Source organism: Lissotriton vulgaris, chromosome 1_1 (assembly GCF_964263255.1).
Source record: "Lissotriton vulgaris chromosome 1_1, aLisVul1.2, whole genome shotgun sequence".
Taxonomy (NCBI): Eukaryota; Metazoa; Chordata; class Amphibia; order Caudata; family Salamandridae; genus Lissotriton; species Lissotriton vulgaris.
The window spans coordinates 1,773,587,434-1,773,608,780 of NC_141685.1; the positions used below are offsets into that span (position 1 = coordinate 1,773,587,434).

A 21,347-nucleotide genomic window follows, 5' to 3' on the forward strand; every position below is an offset into this window, starting at 1 on the left:
TAGGTATGTTATGTGGAAGAGGTAAAGAAAGGTAGTCCGAATGAAAAGACGATAGTGAGAGGGGCGGGAGAGTCAAAAGAACAGAGGGAGGAGGGGACAGAGCGTTGGCCTCCTGTACCAAGCCCTCATTGTTTGCCCTCCCGTCACCCGTTTGTCTAGGACGCTTGGGTCCGCGAGAAAGAGTGTGGTCCAGCAAGTCCTTAAAATGAAACATGTGAATGAGGCCAGAGATTACATTATTAGCTACGGGAAAATCGATTGCCTGCACCTTAGCACCCAGGGTACTGCACCCTAGCCTCTTCCCCCGTACTGTGCTCAATTGTAGGTCCTGCTCACCAAGGCTTCACTGCTCACCTGCCACCATCGGTGTGTCCAACAACGTGTTGGTGCAAGCTCCGAGTCCGGGGATTGTTTGTATGGTAGGAGAGCAGGTCTCCATCGGGGACGGTGTCTTGATACCACGATGGAAGGTGTCGGAATGCCCAGGGCATCATTGAGGGGTGAGCTCCCACTCTGCCCATTTTGGGTCCATCAATTCAGTGTCTGAAAAGGGAGAAATAATGTAATGATGGAAACGCCTGGAGGTAAATGAAGGTTTATTTCAAGCTTAATACAGAACAGCAGTTGAGTGCATACTTCGTTTTTGAAGTACTCTCTACCAACTGTTAGTGGTAATCGTGGTTCAAAGAGGAGTTGGAGTGCACGAGAATACACAAAGTTAAATAATAATATGTTATGCGAATGTTCACATAAAAAGGAACAGAGTGTATAGTAGAAACATAATGTGCACCTGCAATGCAGTGGCGGAAGGCTGTGTGCATGTACACTTAGTAATGTGCTCACTATAGTGCCCTAAAAGGCATCACCACATGTCTGTAGGGCAGCACTGCCCGCAGGCTCAGGCCTACAGTACGGTGCAGTAGGTCCTTAAAATGAGGCAGAGATGTGACTGAATGAGGTCAGAGATCACATCATTATGCACAGCAACCTCGCTTGTCCCCATTGCGGACCCAGGCTGATGCCCCCCACCCCTCTTGCAGCACTGCATTCAACATGTGTCTGTAGGGCAGCACTGTCCGGTGGCTCAGGTCTACAGTACGGTCCAGCAAGTCCCTAAAATGAGACAGAGATGTGACTGAATGAGGTCACAGAACCCATCATTACGCACAGGAACATCGCTTATTCGCACGTGCGCACTCATGCTGATGCACCCCACCCCTCCCGCAGCGCCGCGCTCAACACGTGTCTGTAGGGTAGCGTTGCCCACTGGCTCAGGCCTACAGTACGGTGCAGCAGGTCTTTAAAATGAGACAGAGATGAGACCGAATCAGGTCAGAGATCACATTATTATGCATTGCAACATCGATTGTTCACACCTGCGCACCCAGCCTGATGTACCCTACCCCTCCCGCAGTACCATGCTCAACAACACATGTCTGTAGGGCAGCGCTGCCCGCTGCCTCTTGCCTACAGTACGGTCCAGCAAGTTCTAAAAATGAGATAGAGAAGTCACTGAATGAGGTCAGAGATCACATCATTACGCACGGCAACATCGCTTGTTCGCATCTGCGGACCCAGGCTGATGCACCCCACCCCTACCTCAGCACTGCGCTCAACACCTGTCTGTAGGGCAGCCCTGTCTGCTGGCTCAGGCCTACAGTATGGCACAGCAGGTCCCTAAAATGAGACAGAGATGTGACTGAATAAGGTCAGAGATCACATCATTACGCACGGCAACATCACTCGTTCGCACCTGCGCACTCAGGCTGTTACACCACACCCCTACCGCAGCACCGCGCTCAACACGTGTCTGTGGGGCAGCGCTGCCCGCTGGCTCAGGCCTACAGTACGGTGCGGCAGGTCTTTAAAATGAGACAGAGATAAGACTGAATCAGGTCAGAGATCACATCATTAAGAACGGAAATATCGCTTGTTCGCACCTGGGCAGCCAGGCTGATGCACCCCACCCCACCTGGAGCACTGCGCTCAATTGGAGCCCCTTTGCATTCAGGCCCCACTGCTGACGTGCTGTCATTGTTGTGTATGTAAACACTACAGGCAGCAGTGCTCACAATTCAGAATGAGTGTTGATTGCAGGATGGTGTACACCTCTTGGATTCCTTTGGAAACACGACGTCTAGTAGGGTTCACAATTCATGTCCAGTTTCGATTGCCAGGAAAGTGTACACCTCATGGATACCTTTTTTTAATTGCGCATTGTGATATGCGAGGTGGATGCGGCCATATCACCTGAGGCAGTGTGGAAGAACTGGGGCATGGGGAGCCGTTGTTATCCTATTTATACGTACCCAAAGTGGGCTGGGCTTACGTATGCCAGGCCAGCGTAGGGGTGTGAATAATTATTTCGGGGACCTTGGCGTTGTTCAGTTCCTGCCTGGCCAGGAAGTGTACTTATATGTGTTTCTTTTGTATTTTTTACGTCGCAGAATGCACAATTTACATTAATGTAGCATGTGTCGGGAGGGCGACAACTATCGCTAATGAGATGCTGTTCGAAAAGATTGAATGGCAAACATCACATGTCGTTGTCAAGGTTGTGGATATGCGCTGACACACATGTCAAGGGAGTGCGGTATTATTAAAAGTGTTGCTATCGCGAAGGGCACAAATGTGAATGTGCAGCGTTGATCGTTGCATGTTGTGTGTAGTATAAGATATGTGTACACAGCAAAAAAACTTTTCAAATAAGCTCTCTAAGCAGAAGAGGTGTCTCTCATCAAACGCTGTAGAAAGAATGACTAAAATAGGTGGGGTCCCCCAACTGTTACAATGGGAAATGTTATCAAGCAATCAAATGTATTTTTTTAAGATCACATGGCAATCGCGCACCGAGCGCGCAAGGAGACCGCGCCCGACACGATTTTGACAAAATATATTTATCATAATATAAGTTTATTACAGTTAGAAATATATAAATGTTAAAAATATTTTAGATTATCGCTTGCTGTCATATAATGTTTAAAGTTGTTTAGATATACTTTAGAGGCAAAAAAAAAGAGGGAACGGCGTACCCGGGGCGACACCATAGGTCTGTGATGTAACACAGGGCCTGGCGGCGTGCACTTGTCGCATACACAATGCGCAACGTGCACGACCCCATGCATATATGACGTAACGCGTGGCTTGGTACTGCGTACCCGTCGAATACCAAAGTAGCAGCTGGAGCGACTTCATCCGTATATGATGTTCCGCAGGACGCGGTGTCACAAACCCATCGGATACAAAATGTGTATCATTTACGAGTTTAGCAATATGGTGGATCAGATTTGATGTGGAGATTGAGGTTGGTACGCTACCGGTATGGGAGTGCAGTTTTCTCAACAACAAAAAACGAAAGAGATACATATTTTTGGGGGAAGATATAAAACATAATTTTTAAAGTTAAAAAAAATAAGTATAATGGAGTTCCAAAATATTTAAAAATATAATAGAAATATTTAGGTTTTATAAACATTAAATTATGAAATTAACGTTTGAAAAACCTTTGAAATTCACAGAAAAATCCATAGGTTTTACAGACATTATAGTTAAGAATTAGCATTTAAAAAACCTTAGAACTTCACTGAAAAAAACATAGGTTTCAGGGACGTTATAGTTAGTTGAACATTTGACTCATATAAAACCATACAAATTCGCCTGTTATAGTTAGTTGAGCTAACTATAACTCGTGCGCCCGCAATGCACTGGTGATGACGTCACATATTACATCACTTATGACATGGTCAGTTGCACAATTTAATTTGTTTACTATGCATCTACTGCACTGGACACCGGAAAAACTGTCCAAACTCAAACTAATCGACAAAAGTGGGTGCTGGAACTGCGAATCTGCCCCTAGAGCAGCAGAACATATGTTTTTTGGTTGTACCCAGCTCAGGTCATATTGGGGAAAGCTTGCAGACCAACTGACAAAAATATTTAAGATGACGATCACCTTAGATTTCCCATTGGTCATCTTGGGCCCATGGTGCTCACCCATGACATAGACCCTTAATGAATGCAATTTAACTTCTTGACCATCTTTTGGTTATTGCTACACAAGTCATTGTTACAGAATGGAAATCTTTCATGCACATTTCCTATCACACCTGGTGGGCGTGGATCATTTATATAAGAAGTGCACATATTTTCTAAGATACTGTACAAGGAAATCCCAGAATTTTGCAAACAATATGGCAGATTTTGGATGACTTTACACTCCAAAATCCCACTGACCAATGTACGATAATTAAGAAGACACACCTATTAACCACATTTCCCTCCTACGACATCAATCACCTGGATCTCTCAATTTTAAAGTTATTCCACGGTTGCTAGTAATGGCCTCTGTTATACAATTATTATATATTATGAATATATTATGCCTAATTATTGCAGTTGAATGCTATTTCTGGAAGTTTTTCTTTTATCTTCTGTTAATTAAGTTGTTTTATGTATGGATGTATTTCTACCCATATGAACATGCAAAATTCAGCTTATGTCTAAACTTAGATTATATTGAGTAGTTTACAAGGATTCATTCCTACGTTTATAAATTACACTTATACAAGCTTTGTATTGTGTATAACGTTTTTTGTTGTTGTATATGTTAATGTCTCTATGTCGCAATACACTTCAATAAAGATTTATTGAAAAAACATCACTGAAAAAAACAAAGGTCAAAGAGACATTATCATTAGGTGAAAATGTCAATTAAAACAAAACATTTGCAACTGACAAAACCACTGAAATTCATGAGTTATAATTATTTCAAGTGACTATAACTCGTGCCATGAAGTAACTATAAGTTGGGCCCCTGCAAGATAACCATAACTGGTGAATTTCTGTGTTTTTGTTAGTTTAAAAGTTTATGTTTCAACTGAAATTTTCAAGTAACTCTAGCCTTTATTTTTACAATGAATTTCCAAGGTCTTTTTTTAAATGTAAAGTAAGATGTTATTTCAATTCCTAACTATAACTCCACTTTAACTTTCGTTGTTTCTGTGAATTTGTATTTTTCTTACGTAAAGTCAGATGTACATCATCGTGCTACCTCTCACTCACCAACCCCCCTACAGCAATGTGTGTGCCCCACCCTCCGGCCGTGAGTGGCGTAGGGTTGGATCTAGGGACTGGGTTCAACAGCCGCCCCTGTGGGCACTCAACCACCCACCACGAGCTGCCAAAGGCCATATACGAAGTGGGCTTATTGGCTTTGTCAGGAGCTAAGCACATCAACATATGTACAGCAGATCCATTGACTTTGTCAAAAAGTCATTAATTATTTTATCAATACATATAATGCAATGCTTAATAATACTTATTGGCACACAATATTTTAAACAAAGCTTTTTTTAAAACAACCATAAACATGTCTTTGAATGTTTTAAAAAAAAATATCCTTCAGGCCATGAAATGCAGCCATAGAACAACTCACAAGGGGTCCCTGCACTACAGGTGAAGAGCATAGATCTCCAGCTTAGTGTGCTTTAAAAACAATGGTAAACTGTCCAGGGATCGTGGATTCAATGACCCAGGAGACTTGCCGTGATTTTTTCAAAGTGGCTGAGGAGCTGCTGCACTCTCTGCAGTGCTCCACAGCATTACAAAAAATGCTTGGCGGGCCTCTGCTGCCCCTTCTAGGGGCACCACCAGAATCAAACAATCTCCTGTAAAAACCTCACACAGCATTATAGGTATTCCTTGCCTTGGGCCAAAGAATACTAAATTATTATTTCTGTTTTTCGTAGGTGTCCCAGTCCCAAACTTGATGCACACTCTGGGACCATAGCTGTAGCCCTAAGGTCCCTGCAGTTCCTGCAGTCCCTGCCGACTGCCATCCTGGGAGCCAGTGGAAGCGGGCCATTTTTCTTTTGCCCTCAAAAATAACTTTGGCCCCAGGTATGGGATCCACATGACCAAAGGAGCCCCTCTCCCCAACTAAATAAATGCATCAGCCCCAAGGCCATATTGTGGGTCCAGTAGGGGGAACCGTACTCCTCTTCCCCAAAAAAGGAAATCAGTCCCAGCACATGTGGTCCCTGGGGCCTAAAAATGGCTCATGGAGGGTTGCCATGCACAACCTCCCCTTTAAAATGTAAGCAGCCCCAGGGACATAAAATGGATCAGCGAGGCACAGGGTCAGACTGATTTGCATATGGCCATGTCTGAACTGGGGTGGCAGAGAGGCTAAATAACGGTGATGGATTAAACCCAGATCTGTTGACTGGGTATGAGTGTTTGATTGGTTCAGATGCTCCATCCATCACACCCCCTTATGTACCGCTTTGTTCGCCATAAATTGGCAGGGTATGCTAAGACGTGAGTCCCTTGCTCACTTTACCACTGGATTCAAGCAAGCCTGGCTGAAGACGGCTGGAATGCCAGAAACCGGTCCTAGGAAGCTTGTTTCCGGTCCAGGGAAGGCATGGCTTGGCAGTTCGGGCTGGACTGTTACCATGAGGCACAGGGTCAGACTGATTTGCATATGGCCATGTCTGAACTGGGGTGGCAGAGTGGGCTAAAGAACGGTGATAGATTAAACCCAGATCTTTTGACTGGGTATGAGTGTTTGATTGGTTCAGATGCTCCGTCCATCATACCCCCTTTTGTACCGCTTGGATCAGCGAGGGGGGCGCATGCCCTCCTTCCCTCAAAAAATGTTTGTGCCGACCCCCTGGGCCCTGACCTACACCGGGGGCTAAAAATCCTCTGAGAATCCACAGTACCAAAAAATATATAGTCCCTGAGTCCTAAAAAAACTGCTGCCACATCTTTGTTGATTTGGTGGCAGACAATCAGATCTTATTTTCAGATCTGTCAGGTCCACTAATCCTCATAGGCGTGATATATATGTATACATTTTAAACCTTAATTTTTCAAAAATTACTGAACTAATTTGCACCAAATCACAAAAAGTACTCTTTCTGGATCAAGATCTAGCTTTGTGGCAAATTTGGTGTAGTTCCGTTCAGTCGTTTTGGCTGTAACTGCATCTCATCTTGCTATGGGAAATAGCATGGGGAAAACGTGTTTTGGGACCCTCATTTTTCTCAGGCTCCTCTTGACGGATTATCTCGAAACTTTCCAGCAGGGAGATGAGGTGGATGAAACATTTCCTATAAAAATGTGAGTGGTCCTAACTATACTCAATTACGTCCCCCACATGAACTAACTATTAGATTGTTGAAAAGTGTATTCATAAACTTATTTTAATATTGAAGAAATGTTAATACATATAAGATAAAAAAATTATTGCAGTTTGTTTTATTATTCTTTAAGAAATGTTATTCAAAATGTAAATAAATTTATTTTAATTAATTAATTATTTATTACACCTTTAAGTTAATGCGAGGTGACAGATTATTTGTTTAGTCCTAGGATTACAATAAATCTACAAAATAATTTTACGTTAATATTTTGTCTTCAAATATTTTAATATTTGTTTAAAAGACTTAAAATGAATTAGATTGTGAGACTTTTTTTAGGTTCTAAGGCAGTAGGGGGTTCTGGGCACAAAGCAAATGCAGAGGATATTGCTGGTTACCAGTGCTGTTTAATGTATTAAGAGTATTTCATTCCATCTATACGACAGAGGTTGTTTTTGCATACTCCTTTCTCAAAGGTGCTATTAGTGCGTAGTCAAGACTATCTCCTGGTGCTGATAACGGAGTTGGAAATCAAATGCAGTACCACATAGCAACAAGACTTGATAAGCAATATCTGGCTTGGTGATATAATTTAAAAGTGCTGATTTTACAGGAAGGAGTTTTGGATTTAAAGCCCAAAAATGTCTTCAGTGACTCATATCTCCTGTCCTCTCCAACAAACGTCTTCTCCTTTATTGGAAGGTGTCTACACAAGTGCAAAGTGTCATGCAAAGTGATAACTGAAAGTTTGCCGCCATAGCCAATGATGCGCCCACAGGCAAACACTGGCTCAAATTAAATACTAAACTTTTTAGCTGCTTATGTCGAGCCTTAAGAACTCCTGATTGGCGTGCACAGAAATCGGTATTCTGAATTGTTCTATAATTACTGCACAGACTAATTATTGCAGACCAACAACTCTCCCACGCACATTTCACCCAAAAAAGGGTGCAATTTATCAGAAAAAAATGGTCCGAAAAAAGGTGAAACGATGCTCCATGTTATGCGTCATTCGGGCCTGCTGAACTCAGAATAAGTGGCAGTTACTGCTTCCATGAGAATGTTTCACCCTTTGGTATTGGTATTAAGCGTCATAATTATCACCCATGGTCCCCACAACTTGAAAAGAAGCTCTATATAGATCAGATGGAATTGATTGAGTTGCATGGGCTCGATGTGGCATCTTTTGAAGAGTTACTTGAGGGAGCCGTAGATTCGGATAAGAATACTAATGCCAGGCTCTACAGACTGGGCCTCTAGGACTGAATCACGAATTTACATGTGCTGTCCAGCGGAATTCTTTTTGTCCTCTAGCAACACATTTCATGTATTCTTTCCTTTTTTCCAGGATGCTATTGATATCGGTGACAATACTCTCTGTGTATTCAATAAACCTCCTCCTGAAATGCTCGAAGGAAACAGGTATGTTTAGTTTGAGAAAATGTTCATATTTGATTGAATATGTATAAGGCATGCCTCTATTTAGAAAAGCATCGTAATTTGTGCTTCAGCTGTGTCCTGTTCCCAAAATCCCTACAGTCTTCCACCTAGTGGCAGGGCAGGAAACTTCTTCCTCAGAATCTAATTTTCATTTCATGTGCTCAGTCTACAGAATGCAGAATATATGCCTGGCCTGCCCAGTCCCACTGAGTGTTCCCTGCCTGCTTCACCCTCAGTTTTGTCCCCACCCTGGGTGGGAACCTTCATCATGCCTGGTTAGCCTGTGTGTTCGGGGTAGGTGGCAGCCCTTTAGGCCTTTTAGGTTGCGTACATAGTAGTGTAAGGCCTTTGCTTGTGCTGCTTTTCCTTTGACCTCATCTCATACCCAGCCGGGTCACGCTAAGAGTGTGAAATAAGCAGCCTACAAAGGTAAATCATTTAGGCACGAGGGTAGTTCAAGGGGTTCTTGGAGGGGATCTCACGCCAGATTTCAGACATCTTGTCTTCAGATAGTGAGATGGTATTCTATACTCCTGTGGTGCTAGGATGGGTGAACTACAAACCCAGATGTTGTAGATAAGATTCTAAAATGGAGTTCATCTCCATGATCGGAGCAGAATTTCACGCCCAGGCCTAATTAAGACGGCTTATGCTGAGTGTGTTTTATCTTAGCTACCCATCTGTGATCTGGGACTAGAGTAAATTCAACTTAATTGACATATCCTAGTAACCAGATCGAAATTAATTGTCATCGCCACCAACCTGGTTAGATTCACGTTAAGTATCTAGAGATGAAAGACTCTAAGGGGCCCATTAGAATGTCGGGCGGTTTGCCACCGCTATGCGGGCGGTGGTGACCACCCCAACATCCTTGCCCGCCCGCCACCCATTTCCCCCCGCCATATTACTATGGCGGGGGGGACCGCGGCGGACAGAAACACCGTCCGATGCTTTTCCGCCCGGTCACCTTGCGCCCGGGGCGGAAAAGGGTTTATATGGTGGAGGAGTCTATGAGACACCGCCAGCCATATTAGGATGGGCTGTTGCAGATGCCTTTCCGTGGCAGCAATGCCACCACGGAAAGGCAGGCGGGAATTGCTTGTGGGGGCCCGTTACGGGCCCCCAGCACTCCGGGGGGTGGGGATAGCACATGGGGGGGTACCTATGGTACCCCCCAGCAGTTCCATGCACAGCATGGCAGGCACAGCGCAGTGCCTGCCATGCTGTGCATGGAAGTGCACAGCAAGCCTTCCTGCCATTGTGGCGGGCAGTGCTGAGTGCACTGCCCGCCGCAATGGTTGGAATGCGTGGCCAGCATTAGGATGCACCCGCCACAGTGGCAGGCGCATCCTAATTCCGGCCACGGGACCCCCGACCTTATGGCGGGCGGTCTAGATCACCGGCAGGACTTTGTCCGCCCGTCATCCTAATGGCCCCCTAAATGTCTCTGTTGCAACCTACAGTCACTCAGTGCAACCAGTAAAGGTTTACATCATGTTTTTGTGAGTTTCTACTCCCAAGATACGAGTCGGCAAGCTCAGAATTAGGACAGCTATCTATGTACTTCCATATATATACCAATGTGGGCTAGACTTGACAGAGCACTAGTTTTCCAGTTGCTCTGTCAGTGTTTTTGCAGAGCTCTAGACTAAAAATATGAAACACCTGATGACAATATTCCACAGTCAATATTGTTACAGATCAATATTAACCCCTTCCTTGCTGCCGTCAGCCATTGGCCGACGGTAGCACTACCTTCCCAGTGCTGCCGTCGGCCAATGGCCGACGCGGCCCCGCCCATTTTGCGGAAGTGCTGCACTGCGGGAAAATCGGGGCCGCAGGAATGGGGTTAATGATGTGATATTCTGAAATGTCTCAACACAACTGGTAAGCCCAAACCTCTGTCACTCAGTGTTCTCTGGTCTTTTGGTTGAATATTGTACATACTCGCTTGAAACAAATAGCCCATGATCAGTGCTTTAAATGGGACGGCACTCACCGGTACTGAGTACCGGCACTTCTACATTTTCTACCCGTCAGTATCGGCACTTTTCTGTAGTCGGGGAGAGTACCGGTACCCTGATTGATGGCACGGCACGCTCGAGTTCGGTATCTCCTCCAATGCAGGACTTCCGGATCTCACAATTGCACTGAGCCTCCTCTGAAGTAGACTTTTGAAGGAACGCTACTAAGCAATGAATGGGAGGGAACGCTGCAGCACCTCAGGAACGAGCTCCTGTGACAACTGGCAGGGGGTCTGGTTAGGGGGGAAACGAGATGAGCAGTGGGTCAGGTTTGGGGGAAAACGAGGTGAGCATAGAAGGAAGGGGGAGGGGGAATGCACAAAAGTGGGGTGACAGGTAAAGTTAGGGCTGACACTTTTTCAGATTCAAAATACCAGATATTTGTTCAGTTCTGAAATCAGGGCTTAGAAATGGCATTTTTACACAAATGTGTGTAAAATTGAAACTCTGCCGTATTTCTTGTTAACGTATATATTTATATTCAAGGAAATGTTAACATATCATCCTGTTTGGCTTTCATTTTGTGTAATGAGTCAACCTGTTTTGTTTACTTAAACACATTTCCCGTGTTTTAATATGCGCTGCAACTGGTATAGAAGTCATTATGTACATCATGTCTTGCCCTTAGCCCCACCCCTAGCCCTGCCCACTTGCCACACCTCTAGCTAATTTTAATGAGTACCTGCACTTATTTTTTACCATTTAAAGCACTGCCCATGATATATTTTACAGAGCTCGCCATGCTTCATCAGTTTTTCTTTTTTTAAAGGTTTAAGTTGATGACCCTGGCATCCATTTGATGCAGTTGGTGGACAACACATTATAGAAAGGCCTTCAGGCGTGACTAAGGTTCATCATTGGTGATCATCATTAGTAGCACCTTTTTTCATCCTTAATTTAGCCTCTCTGAGTTTTACCAAAGTCCTAGCAGGAAGGGCACCATATAGTTCCCACGCTGGACCATTCACCAGTTCGGCCATCATCTGCTCAATAGACCTATTTCAGCTTCCAGTGTGTTCGGACATAGTGCATAGCGTGGTGCTCGTTATCGAAACAGTAGTGTAGCCTTCTCAAAGACTTCAGTTTCTACGGGCTACACAGCAGAGAATGTGCAAGACATGATCGAATCTGCCCCTCACTTACAAGCTCATATATTATTAGGGACTGGGGCTCTATTCAAATAGCAACTGAATCCTGCAGTCTCCCAATGGACATCCAACAAGTAGGATCTTCCCAGATTTCATTATTTGTTACCAAATGCAATGCTCATATCTGCCATGCGTATCAGAGATGGACCAGACTTTGGGCTGTCTAAGTGATGTCTTTTTCAATCTAAGTGGGCCTGGAAAGTTACAAAATGTCTCTTTCCCAAATTTCAGGCACACAAATCTAAAATACAAGACCTGGGACACATTTGTCTACTAAAATCTGTAACTTCGATCCCAGCTGACACTCTTTCTGAATCCAGTCAGAGGTCATGCATGAAGCTATGAAGGCCTCTGTGAGGCTAAACGGACCATGGTCTGATGTTGGAATTACTGTGCCCATGCTGATGGCATTATTAGTAACCTGTATTACATAACAGGAAGAGGCAGTGTAAAAGTTAAGGATCAACGATTGGAGTTTAAAACAATCTTCAAGAGGAGTAATTATCTTTGTCACTTATTGCCATGCACATCTTTTCACACTCCCCTTCAGACACGCTAGCACAAAATCATTGATTCTGATTGACATTGCCACCATGGGAAGGGAGTGAAGGGCACTCCTCAAGAATGCAAAATGAGTGTGTTTGCAAAGTCAAAGCATAGTAGTGGCCATACTGCAAATCCCCTCTCTGGCCTCATAACTCCCGGAGAACTGAGGCCTTCCAGTGGCCACCACTTTTGAACTGTACATCTATCTCAGCTCTGGTAATTGTATCAGATGTTCACATCAGCCAAAAGGCAGTTCTCGTTCTGTCTCATTCTAGTCTGACTAAGGCAATAAACAAAACTGCACCCTCTACCCTATCAAAGTGGTACACCTCATACAAAGAAAGGTTTCATTGTTCACTAAATTTTGTTCTGGATTATTTTATGCAACTCGTTTTGCAATGAAATCTCATCATTATTCATTCTCACCCTGTGGGTTCACCAGCTGAATCCACCAAATCCATGAGAAGGCCTGAAAAAACCCGCAGAGATTGTTCCACATGCCAACTGTCTACTTAAATCTTTGTTCCAGGGGTTCTCTCTTATTTTCGGGTTACCCAAGAGGTTATCATCCTTGTTCTCTAGATCTCACTCTGTTCGATATGAAGAAACATGAAATGGATGTTAGGTGAATTTCACCCACCCTGCCTTCTAGTTTGGGTGCCCAGTTTGGCTAGAGTATTCTTTGCAACCTTTTTACTTGAAACCTGGATTGAGCGTAAGCTAACAGTACTGCCCAAAAAAAAATCGGTGGCGGCTCCTCCGCATTGCGAGCACAGCAGGAACCCACAATAATAAAAAGGTAAAAAGTAACATTTTATTAATGTTTCCCAGACTCGCACTGTTACAGTGCAATTGCACTATCACTTCAGCCCCTGCCAGTCCTCTTATGAGACTGGCCGACTGTCTACAGTCGGCCAATTTCACATGCGCACTTCGGAGCCTGCAATTCTAAGGCTGAAAAACAGCAGAGAGATTGCAGCCACAGGCACCCAGCCTCAAACGAGCGCTGGGTTAGCCTGCTCCAGGATTGGCTGGTTTTGCGCTCTACTAGAGGTAGTCCTTCCCCTTCCTCCCCAGTCACTGCCGATGGAGGAGGGCGCCAGGAGGATAGAGAGACAGCAGCCGGACCCTCCAGCAGAGGCAACATGCATAAGATGTTTTTTTGGGGGGGCATTGCGCCTCACCATACTTAAATGTTACTAGCCACGGCTGAAAAAAATTGATTAAACAAGAGAGAAAGGGAATGTTACCTAACTAGGAACTACTGCTCCCTTAGCAAAGTCCTTAGAGTCTGTCCCATTGCCTGTGTGTATCAGCCCATCCTCTGTCAGTTTCAGCTGCAGGCCTATTCAGAAACCAGCAATAATATATCTGTAAATCTGTAACTATGCACAGTGGAGTCAAAAGGTGAGGTTTGCATGCATTGGGAGCAATCGTGCATGAACCAGTAATGTGCTTTAAAGAAAAGAGCTCAACCAGAAAAACTGAACATGAACCACGCTCCAGCTCTCTCTTACATGGGGTCCACAAGAAAAGCAGGAGGACAGACGGTCAAAGAGGCCCTTCTTACCTAATTGATTGTTGATTGCCTACTCGCATTGTTCATTGAATGATATCCCAGCATAGGCAAGCTTGGTGCAAGGAGTCCTATATAAGGACTATTCCCTTTTACAAAACCGATCGCCAATCCCTATGACCCCCATCGTAACCCACAGGCAGTCCCAGACCACATGATCAAATGCCTTCTCAGCATCCAATAAAATCATATCTAGTTTTTTTCCTGATCTTTCTGCCAATTCAAAAGCGGCAATTGTCGTATTAATGTGGCTGGCGGTGTCTCTGCCTAGAATGAAGCTGTGTTGCTGTTTAAACACTAAGGGCCAGATGTAGGTCGGCAAATACCGGTCGGTAACAGCTGATTTCGGCCGTTACCGACCGGTATTTGCTAATGGAGATGTAGGGGCCTTAAAATGTACAGAATCGGTATATTTACCGATTCAGTAAATTTACCGCTTCGGTATTTTTCCGAATCGGTAAATATACCAATTCTCTAAATCCATATGTAGATGCCACATGCCCTTAGGAATTCTTAATTTACCACCCAATCCTATTGGGTGGTAAAATACCGAATTACAGTGTACATGCACATCTGTGCATGTACACCTATGCCATGTGACACACAGACATGCCCTTAGGGCATGTATGTGTGCCACATGGCACACAAGGCTGCAATTTGGGTGCTACAGGGTGTCAAAGTGACACCCCGTTCCCCCTGCCAGGATTCGGTAAATACCGAATCTTACAGAATCGGTAATTGTAGAAGTAAAATTACCTACATTTGCCTACTTCCAATTTACCTACTCTTAAATACCGAATAGGTATGATTCGGTATTTAAGAGTAGGTAAATCAGAATTACCTACATCGGGCCTTACGCCTGATAAAAGGGGAGCAAGCTGAATCACTAAAATATTGGCAAAAATCTTTTATCAAAGAGATGGGTCAATACGAACCAATCTCATCATATGGTTTGCTCTTCTTCAGTATTATAGTGATATTGGTCATGTACCAACTACTGAGCACTTCTTCAGCCTTTTTGATGCAATGTATCACACTTAAAAGCTTGTAAACTACAAAATCCTTCAATACTTTATAAAATTCCATTGGGATAGATTCCTCTCCTGCAGCCTTACCCGACGGCAAAGCCCCAAGAGCACCCTCTATTTCTCCAGCAGTAATATCTTTCTGGAGGGCCAAAATATGAGATTCCCCTAAGCATGCCAGCCTACTGCCCTGAAGATATGCCTTGAGCCCGAACAGACTCAGTGTTTGGGATTGGCTGTACAATTCCTGCTAAAAGAAGGAAAACTCTTCTGCAATATCCTGAGGATTAGTGTGTGTCAATGTCTCACTGCTTTAACCCTTTCCGTGCTGCCGTCGGCCACTACCTCCCCAGTGCTGCCGTCGGCCAACTGCGACGCAGCCCCGCCCACCGTTTAGAATGCCCGCACCGTGACGGAAAAACCGCTGCGGTTAAGGCGTTAATAAGCTCAATCAGATAATTAGCCCTTTTATCTAAAATTTGGTGCGCAAAAAACTTGTTTCACCTGATCCCCACATTCCTATTGGAGGGCCCTTTATAAGATGGCTAGCTGCTACCTTCTTCCTTACATTTTGCCCAAGTAGGGACCGTTTATTATTCAGTTGAAGGTACAGAGCTCGTTTATGCCCCCAGTGCTCATAGCCCCAGTATGTAGCAATTCCAATTGTAAAATTGCTTAGCCTAGCTGTATAACACTATGCCTTTGTTTTTACTAAAAATGAACTGCACTGTAATACCCTTGATATAAGTTTTCATTGCATCCCACACCACCAGCGGTGAAGCTGTGCCTACATTGACATCCAAACATTCTGTGAGAGAGCCAGCTATAAGTTTACAGTAATCAGGGTTAGTGTTGTGGCGACATGGAAACAAGAACTGACGCCATTCCCTCCTAACCGCGGAAGATTTGACTGACTATAGGAATGTGATCAGAAGTTATTTTAAAGCAGACCTCCATTTCTGCATTTTGTACCAAATACCCTTTAGCAAATATCATGTCTATCCTAGAATAATGCTTATGTGGGGACGAAAAAAAGTATAACACAGGATAGCAGGGTGTAATGCCCTCCAAAAATCTGTCCGCCTGTGCAGGCTGGCAAGTTCCTGGAAACATGCCATAGTTCTAGCCATGCGGGGTGGCGTAATGATTAGTGGAATCAATACTGTAATCCATCACACAGTTGAAGTCACCCATTAATAGTTTCACCCCAGACAAGCCCAATAACTCGAGGCAAAGCATATTAAACATCCCGGGATCATCCACATTCAGCCCGTAGATAGAGCAGACAACACATTTCTGGCCATATATTACTAACTGTACAATCGCCAATCTTCCCCTCAGATCAGAGGCAGTTTTCAGTACCTTAAACTCTAAATTCTTCACTACCATTATAGCATAGCCCCGTATAGAGACAGTTTAAGATGTACTTATGTCCAGGGTCGGATTGGGATCACAATTCGGCCCGGGCACTGATGAAAAAAGTGGCCCACATTCAAGGGGCGTGGCCCATATTTAAGGGGCGTGGCCCACATTCAAGGGGCGTGCCCTTTCATGAAACACCATTTGCACAGACAAGGAATGAAAGTGGAGGATACTGTTCTTGCACAGGACACAGGGCCAAGGTGACAATGGCCTACATGCTGAGCAACTAAAAAAAATAGCAAGGCCCCTTTTTGTCACAAAATTGTTCGAGCCCTCCAGGGAAGGAGCACCTGAAAAGCAGCAAAGCCCATGCTATTACTAACCTACTCAGCCCTCCCCAGACCTTCAGCTCAGGAGCACATGAACAGAGGTAAGGCCCCTGCCATTAGTAAATTAATCAACCCTCCAGGCCTTGGGAAAATGTCCTGGCAGGGGAGCACAAAACACAGCTTTCTGGGTCATCCAAGGTAGCCAGGTAGCCAGGGGGGAGGCTGAGGTGAAGGTGGTGCATGGGAAGTGCCTTCCCAGTGTGTTATGGCAGTTTGAGTATTTACCATTTACTGTAGTATTACCCTTGTACCTGGGTATGGTACCCTTTTGTAACTTGCACAAGTCACTTTTCTCTTGTAACACGCTGTTTGCTACCTCTCACTTTTGTTTGCTTTAGATACTTGCACAAGTGCCACCATTGCCTACGTAACGTTTGTTCTTGTGCTGGAGTGTCTGCTATTAATTGCAGTATTATACCTCTACTTGTATTTTGTGCGCTTTTGTAACCTGCACACATATCACTTTTTCCTCCTGTAATGTATCGTTTGCTCCTCTTGTATTTTGGTTGCTCACTATTGTCACTTTTGATTCATGTAACTTAACGTTTGCTTTTGTAATTTGTCCACTTATAATTTTCTCCTCATGTATTATTGCTGTTCCTAGTGTGAAGCGCTCTGACACCTTCGGGTAAAGTCGGCGCTATATAAAATCGCATACATAAATAAATAAAACAAAAAAATTCCAAACATTACCAGGCCCCCACAGCAAGACCCATTCTTCCTCGCCCACTATGCCCTGAATGTGAAGGGCTGTGGGCGAGGTGTTAAGACTAACACCGTCTCTGGGCTGCATGGGTGCCAGAGGGCCGAGGTGCAAATGGCTCAAAGGCCTGAGAAACACCTGGCGCCCAGGGAGGCCGATTATTGCAAACAATCACCCCTCCCCAGCCCAGCCTCAGCTTGATTGCTTGGCAGGGTAGGGGTGAAGGAGAGGCCCAGCTGATAATCGCTGTCTGGCCGCACAGCGAGGCTGCTTTCATTTTCTCTGTCTCCGTGCACTCTGTGGGCCGTTTTTTTTCTCCCCTTTCCTAGTCCACTCTCTGTGGACTGGGACAGGGGAGAAAAAAACGGCCCTCAGAGGGCACTGAGGCACCGGCCCTTCGGCCCATTCCCGAATGCCCGCCTTGCCAATCCGCCCCTGCTTATGTCAATATTGTAGCCCAGTTGTTTAAGTAAAAGATTATCTTTATAAGTGGGGTGAGGCTATACAATTTTATCTCCTCCCATACTAGCTTTCGTTTGCTGGATGAATTAAGGTTGAATGCATTCCAGCACATGCACTTAGATCTAATCATTTCAGCAAAACCCCCAACCCCAGAAAAGCCATCCCAGATCAAAGACTAACATCCATGTGTATCCCTAAAAGCATCAATTCAAACTGCGATATTTGATCATTTTGACTTTTTTCGCCCCATAACACCCTTAACCCACCAATAGCAAATGTTACTGTATAACTTTACAGTGCAGCCCAACAGGCACCCAACCCTGCTGGTAGGACCCCTCTGTGTCCAGCAAAGGGAATCATCCCCACCCGAGGCTGTTGATGGAGAAGACAGACAGAACAGACTACCTCCCCGTGCCCCTTGAACACCCACCAGCAACGCTGCCCACCCAAAAGAAAGAGAAGCAAACAGTAAAAAAAACTAGACACTAGTCCAGGACAGCCTATTATTACACAATTATACAGATGCCTATACCAACAATGTTAACATTTTCAACAGCAAAACAATAAAGCACTAGGGCATTAGAGCGCCTAGTCGGTTCCCTGGTAGAATATCGATGTTAAAAATATCGATGTTAAAAATATCCCAAAAAATGTATAGACTACAAAAATATTGATTCCCATACCTTACACAGGTAAGTACAAAAATATCAAATCAAAAATATCGATGTAAAAAACTATAGATGTAAAAAAATTCCGATTTAAATATATATAAAATAAAATAATATATATTAAATATTAATATTAATTTAAAAAAAATACATCAAATGTAATACACATTTTTACAAAACATTCCAAATAAACGTAATTAAAAAAAACACACAAACATAAAAATTTATACTTATATATTCACTTTAAAATAATGAATAAACTATTTTCTTTCATTTATTTTAAAACTTTAAGATTATATAAATACAAAAAATATATATAAATAATTTAAAATATAAAAAAGTCTAGAATGATTTAAAAAATTAAACTATGAAAAAATATTTCAACTTGAAATTGTCCAATACAATCAGTGCAACAGTAGGAAACGTGTTGGATAGCAACATAATTAAATATACTATTCAAACTCCAGTGAGTGCAACAGTAGGGAAAGTGTTGGATAGCGGAGGGTCTAAAAATTACTATTCCCACTCCAGTAAGAGCAACAATAGGGAAAGTGTTGGATAGTGGAGGGGTAAAAATTACAATTCCCACTCCACTGAGTGCAACAGTAGGGAAAGTCCTGGATAGCACGGAGTAAAAATTGCTATTTCAACTCCAGTGAGTGTAACAGTAGGGAAAGTGTTGTATGGCAGATGGGTACAATTTACTATTCCCACTCCAGTGAGAGCAACAGTAGGGAGAGTGTTGGATAGCGGAGGGTCAAAAATTACTAATCCCACTCCAAAGAGTGCAACAGTAGGGAAAATGTTGGATAGTAAAGGGGTACAAATTAATATGCCCACTGCACTGAATGCAACAGGAAGATAAGTGTTGGATAACAGAGGGGTATAAAAATGTATTTTCACTCCAGTGAGTGCAACAGTAGGGAAATTGTTGGATAGCCGAGGGGTAAAAAGTATAATTCCCACTCCAGTGAGTGCAACAGTAGGGAAAGTGTTGGATAACAGAGGGGTAAAATGTACTATTCCCGCTTCATTGAGAGCAACTGTAGGAAAAGTGTTGGATAGCGGAGGGGGAAAAATTACTATTCCAACTCCAGTGAGTGCAATAATAGGGAACGTTTTGGATAACAGAGGGGTGAAAATTACCATTCCCACTCCACTGAGTTCAACAGTAGGATAAGTGTTGGATAGAGGAAGGGAAAAAGTTACTATTCCCACTCCAGTGAGTGCAACAGTAGGGAAAGTGTTGGATAGCGGAGGGGTAAAAAATGAGTATTCCCACTCCACTGAATGAAACAGTAGGATAAGTGTTGGATAGCGTAGGGGTAAAAAAATTATTCCCACTCCAGTGAGTGCAAACGTAGGTGAAGTGTTGGATAGCGGAGGCGTAAAAATTACTACTCTCACTCCAGAGAGTGCAACAGTAGGGAAAGTGTTGGATAGCAGAGAGGTAAAAATCACAATTCCAACTCCAGTGAGAGCAACAGTAGGGAAAGTTCAGGATAGCGGAAAGATATAAAATACTATTACCACTCCAGTGAGTTAAATAGTAGGGAAAGTGCTAGATAGCAGAGGGGTAAAAATGACTATTCCAACTCTAGTGAGTACAACAGTAGGAAAAGAGTTGGATAGCGGAGGGGTAAAATTGACAATTCCCACTCCAGTGAGAGCAGCAGTAGGGAAAGTGTTGGATAGCGGAGGGGCAAAAATTACTATTCGCTTTCCAAAGAGTGCAACAGTAGGGAACAATTTGGATCACGGAGGGGTACAAAATACTATTCCCACTCCACTGAGTGAAACAATAGGATAAGATTCGGATAGAGGAGAGGTAAACATTACTATTCCCTCTCCAGTGAGTGCAACAGTAGGGATAGTGCTGGATAGCGGAGGGGTCAAAATTACTATTCCAACTCCAGTGAGTGCAACAGTAGAGAATGTTTTTGGGTAGCGGAGGGGTAACATTTACTATTCCCACTCCAGTGAATGCAACAGTAGGATAAGTGTTGGATAGCTTAGGGGTAAAAAATGTATTCCCATTCCAGTGAGTGCAACAGTAGGGAAAGTGTTAGATAGCAGAGGAGTAAAAATTATATTCCCTCTCCATAGAGTGCAACAATAGGGAAGGTGTTGGAAAGCAGAGAGGTAAAAATCCCTATTCCAACTCCAGTGAGTGCAACAGTAGAGAAAGTGCAGGATAGCGGAGAGATAAAAATGACTATTCCCACTCCAGTGGGTGCAACAGTAGGAAAAGTTCTGGATAGCGGAGGGGTAAAAATTACTATTCCCACTCCAGTGAATGCAACAGTAGGGAAAGACTTGGATAGGGGAGGCAAAAATGATTATTCACACTCAAACACTATATCTATATATTTAGTCAAGCTGTTTTTTCATCTGCGGGAGCTGCCCAGAGAGGGGTAGCAATTTATTTCTCTAGGAATCTACCCTGGGAGTTTATTCAGACCAGAAGGGACTCCAAAGGAAGGTGGCTTTGGGTTACAGTTAAACTTCACGGGAAGCCCTTAAACTTCGTGAACTACTACGGCCCAATTCTTGACGATGTTTCTTCTTTGAAAGAAATTCATGAGGTGTTAAGAGGTGTCCCAGGACAAATTATTTGTGGAGGGGATTTTAACTTTATTCAAGATCTGAAAAGGGATACTTCAAATAAAAATAAAAAACAGTTGAAGCCCAGAACTAAAGGCTTTCTCGAAACTTTTGTAGATGAATACCAACTTCGGGATCCCTGGCGCTCTAAGAATGTAGAGAGGGAGCTGTTCACACGCTATTCTCATCATTTCCGGACTGCATCCAGAATAGATTTTTTCTTGATATCAAGATCTTTGCAGATCTCAAATA

The 21,347-nt window shown here is 43.7% G+C and overlaps 1 protein-coding gene across 1 annotated transcript in view; it reads left to right on the plus strand.

The window, feature by feature from the left end:
* The window catches only part of SLC38A1 (solute carrier family 38 member 1), a 421,899-nt gene that overhangs the window by 266,333 nt on the left and 134,219 nt on the right, over window positions 1-21,347 (plus strand). Inside the window, exon 5 of the mRNA XM_086919085.1 lies at window positions 8,497-8,570. Coding sequence (XP_086775211.1) covers window positions 8,497-8,570 — 74 coding nt within the window. The remainder of the gene's footprint in view (window positions 1-8,496; window positions 8,571-21,347) is intronic.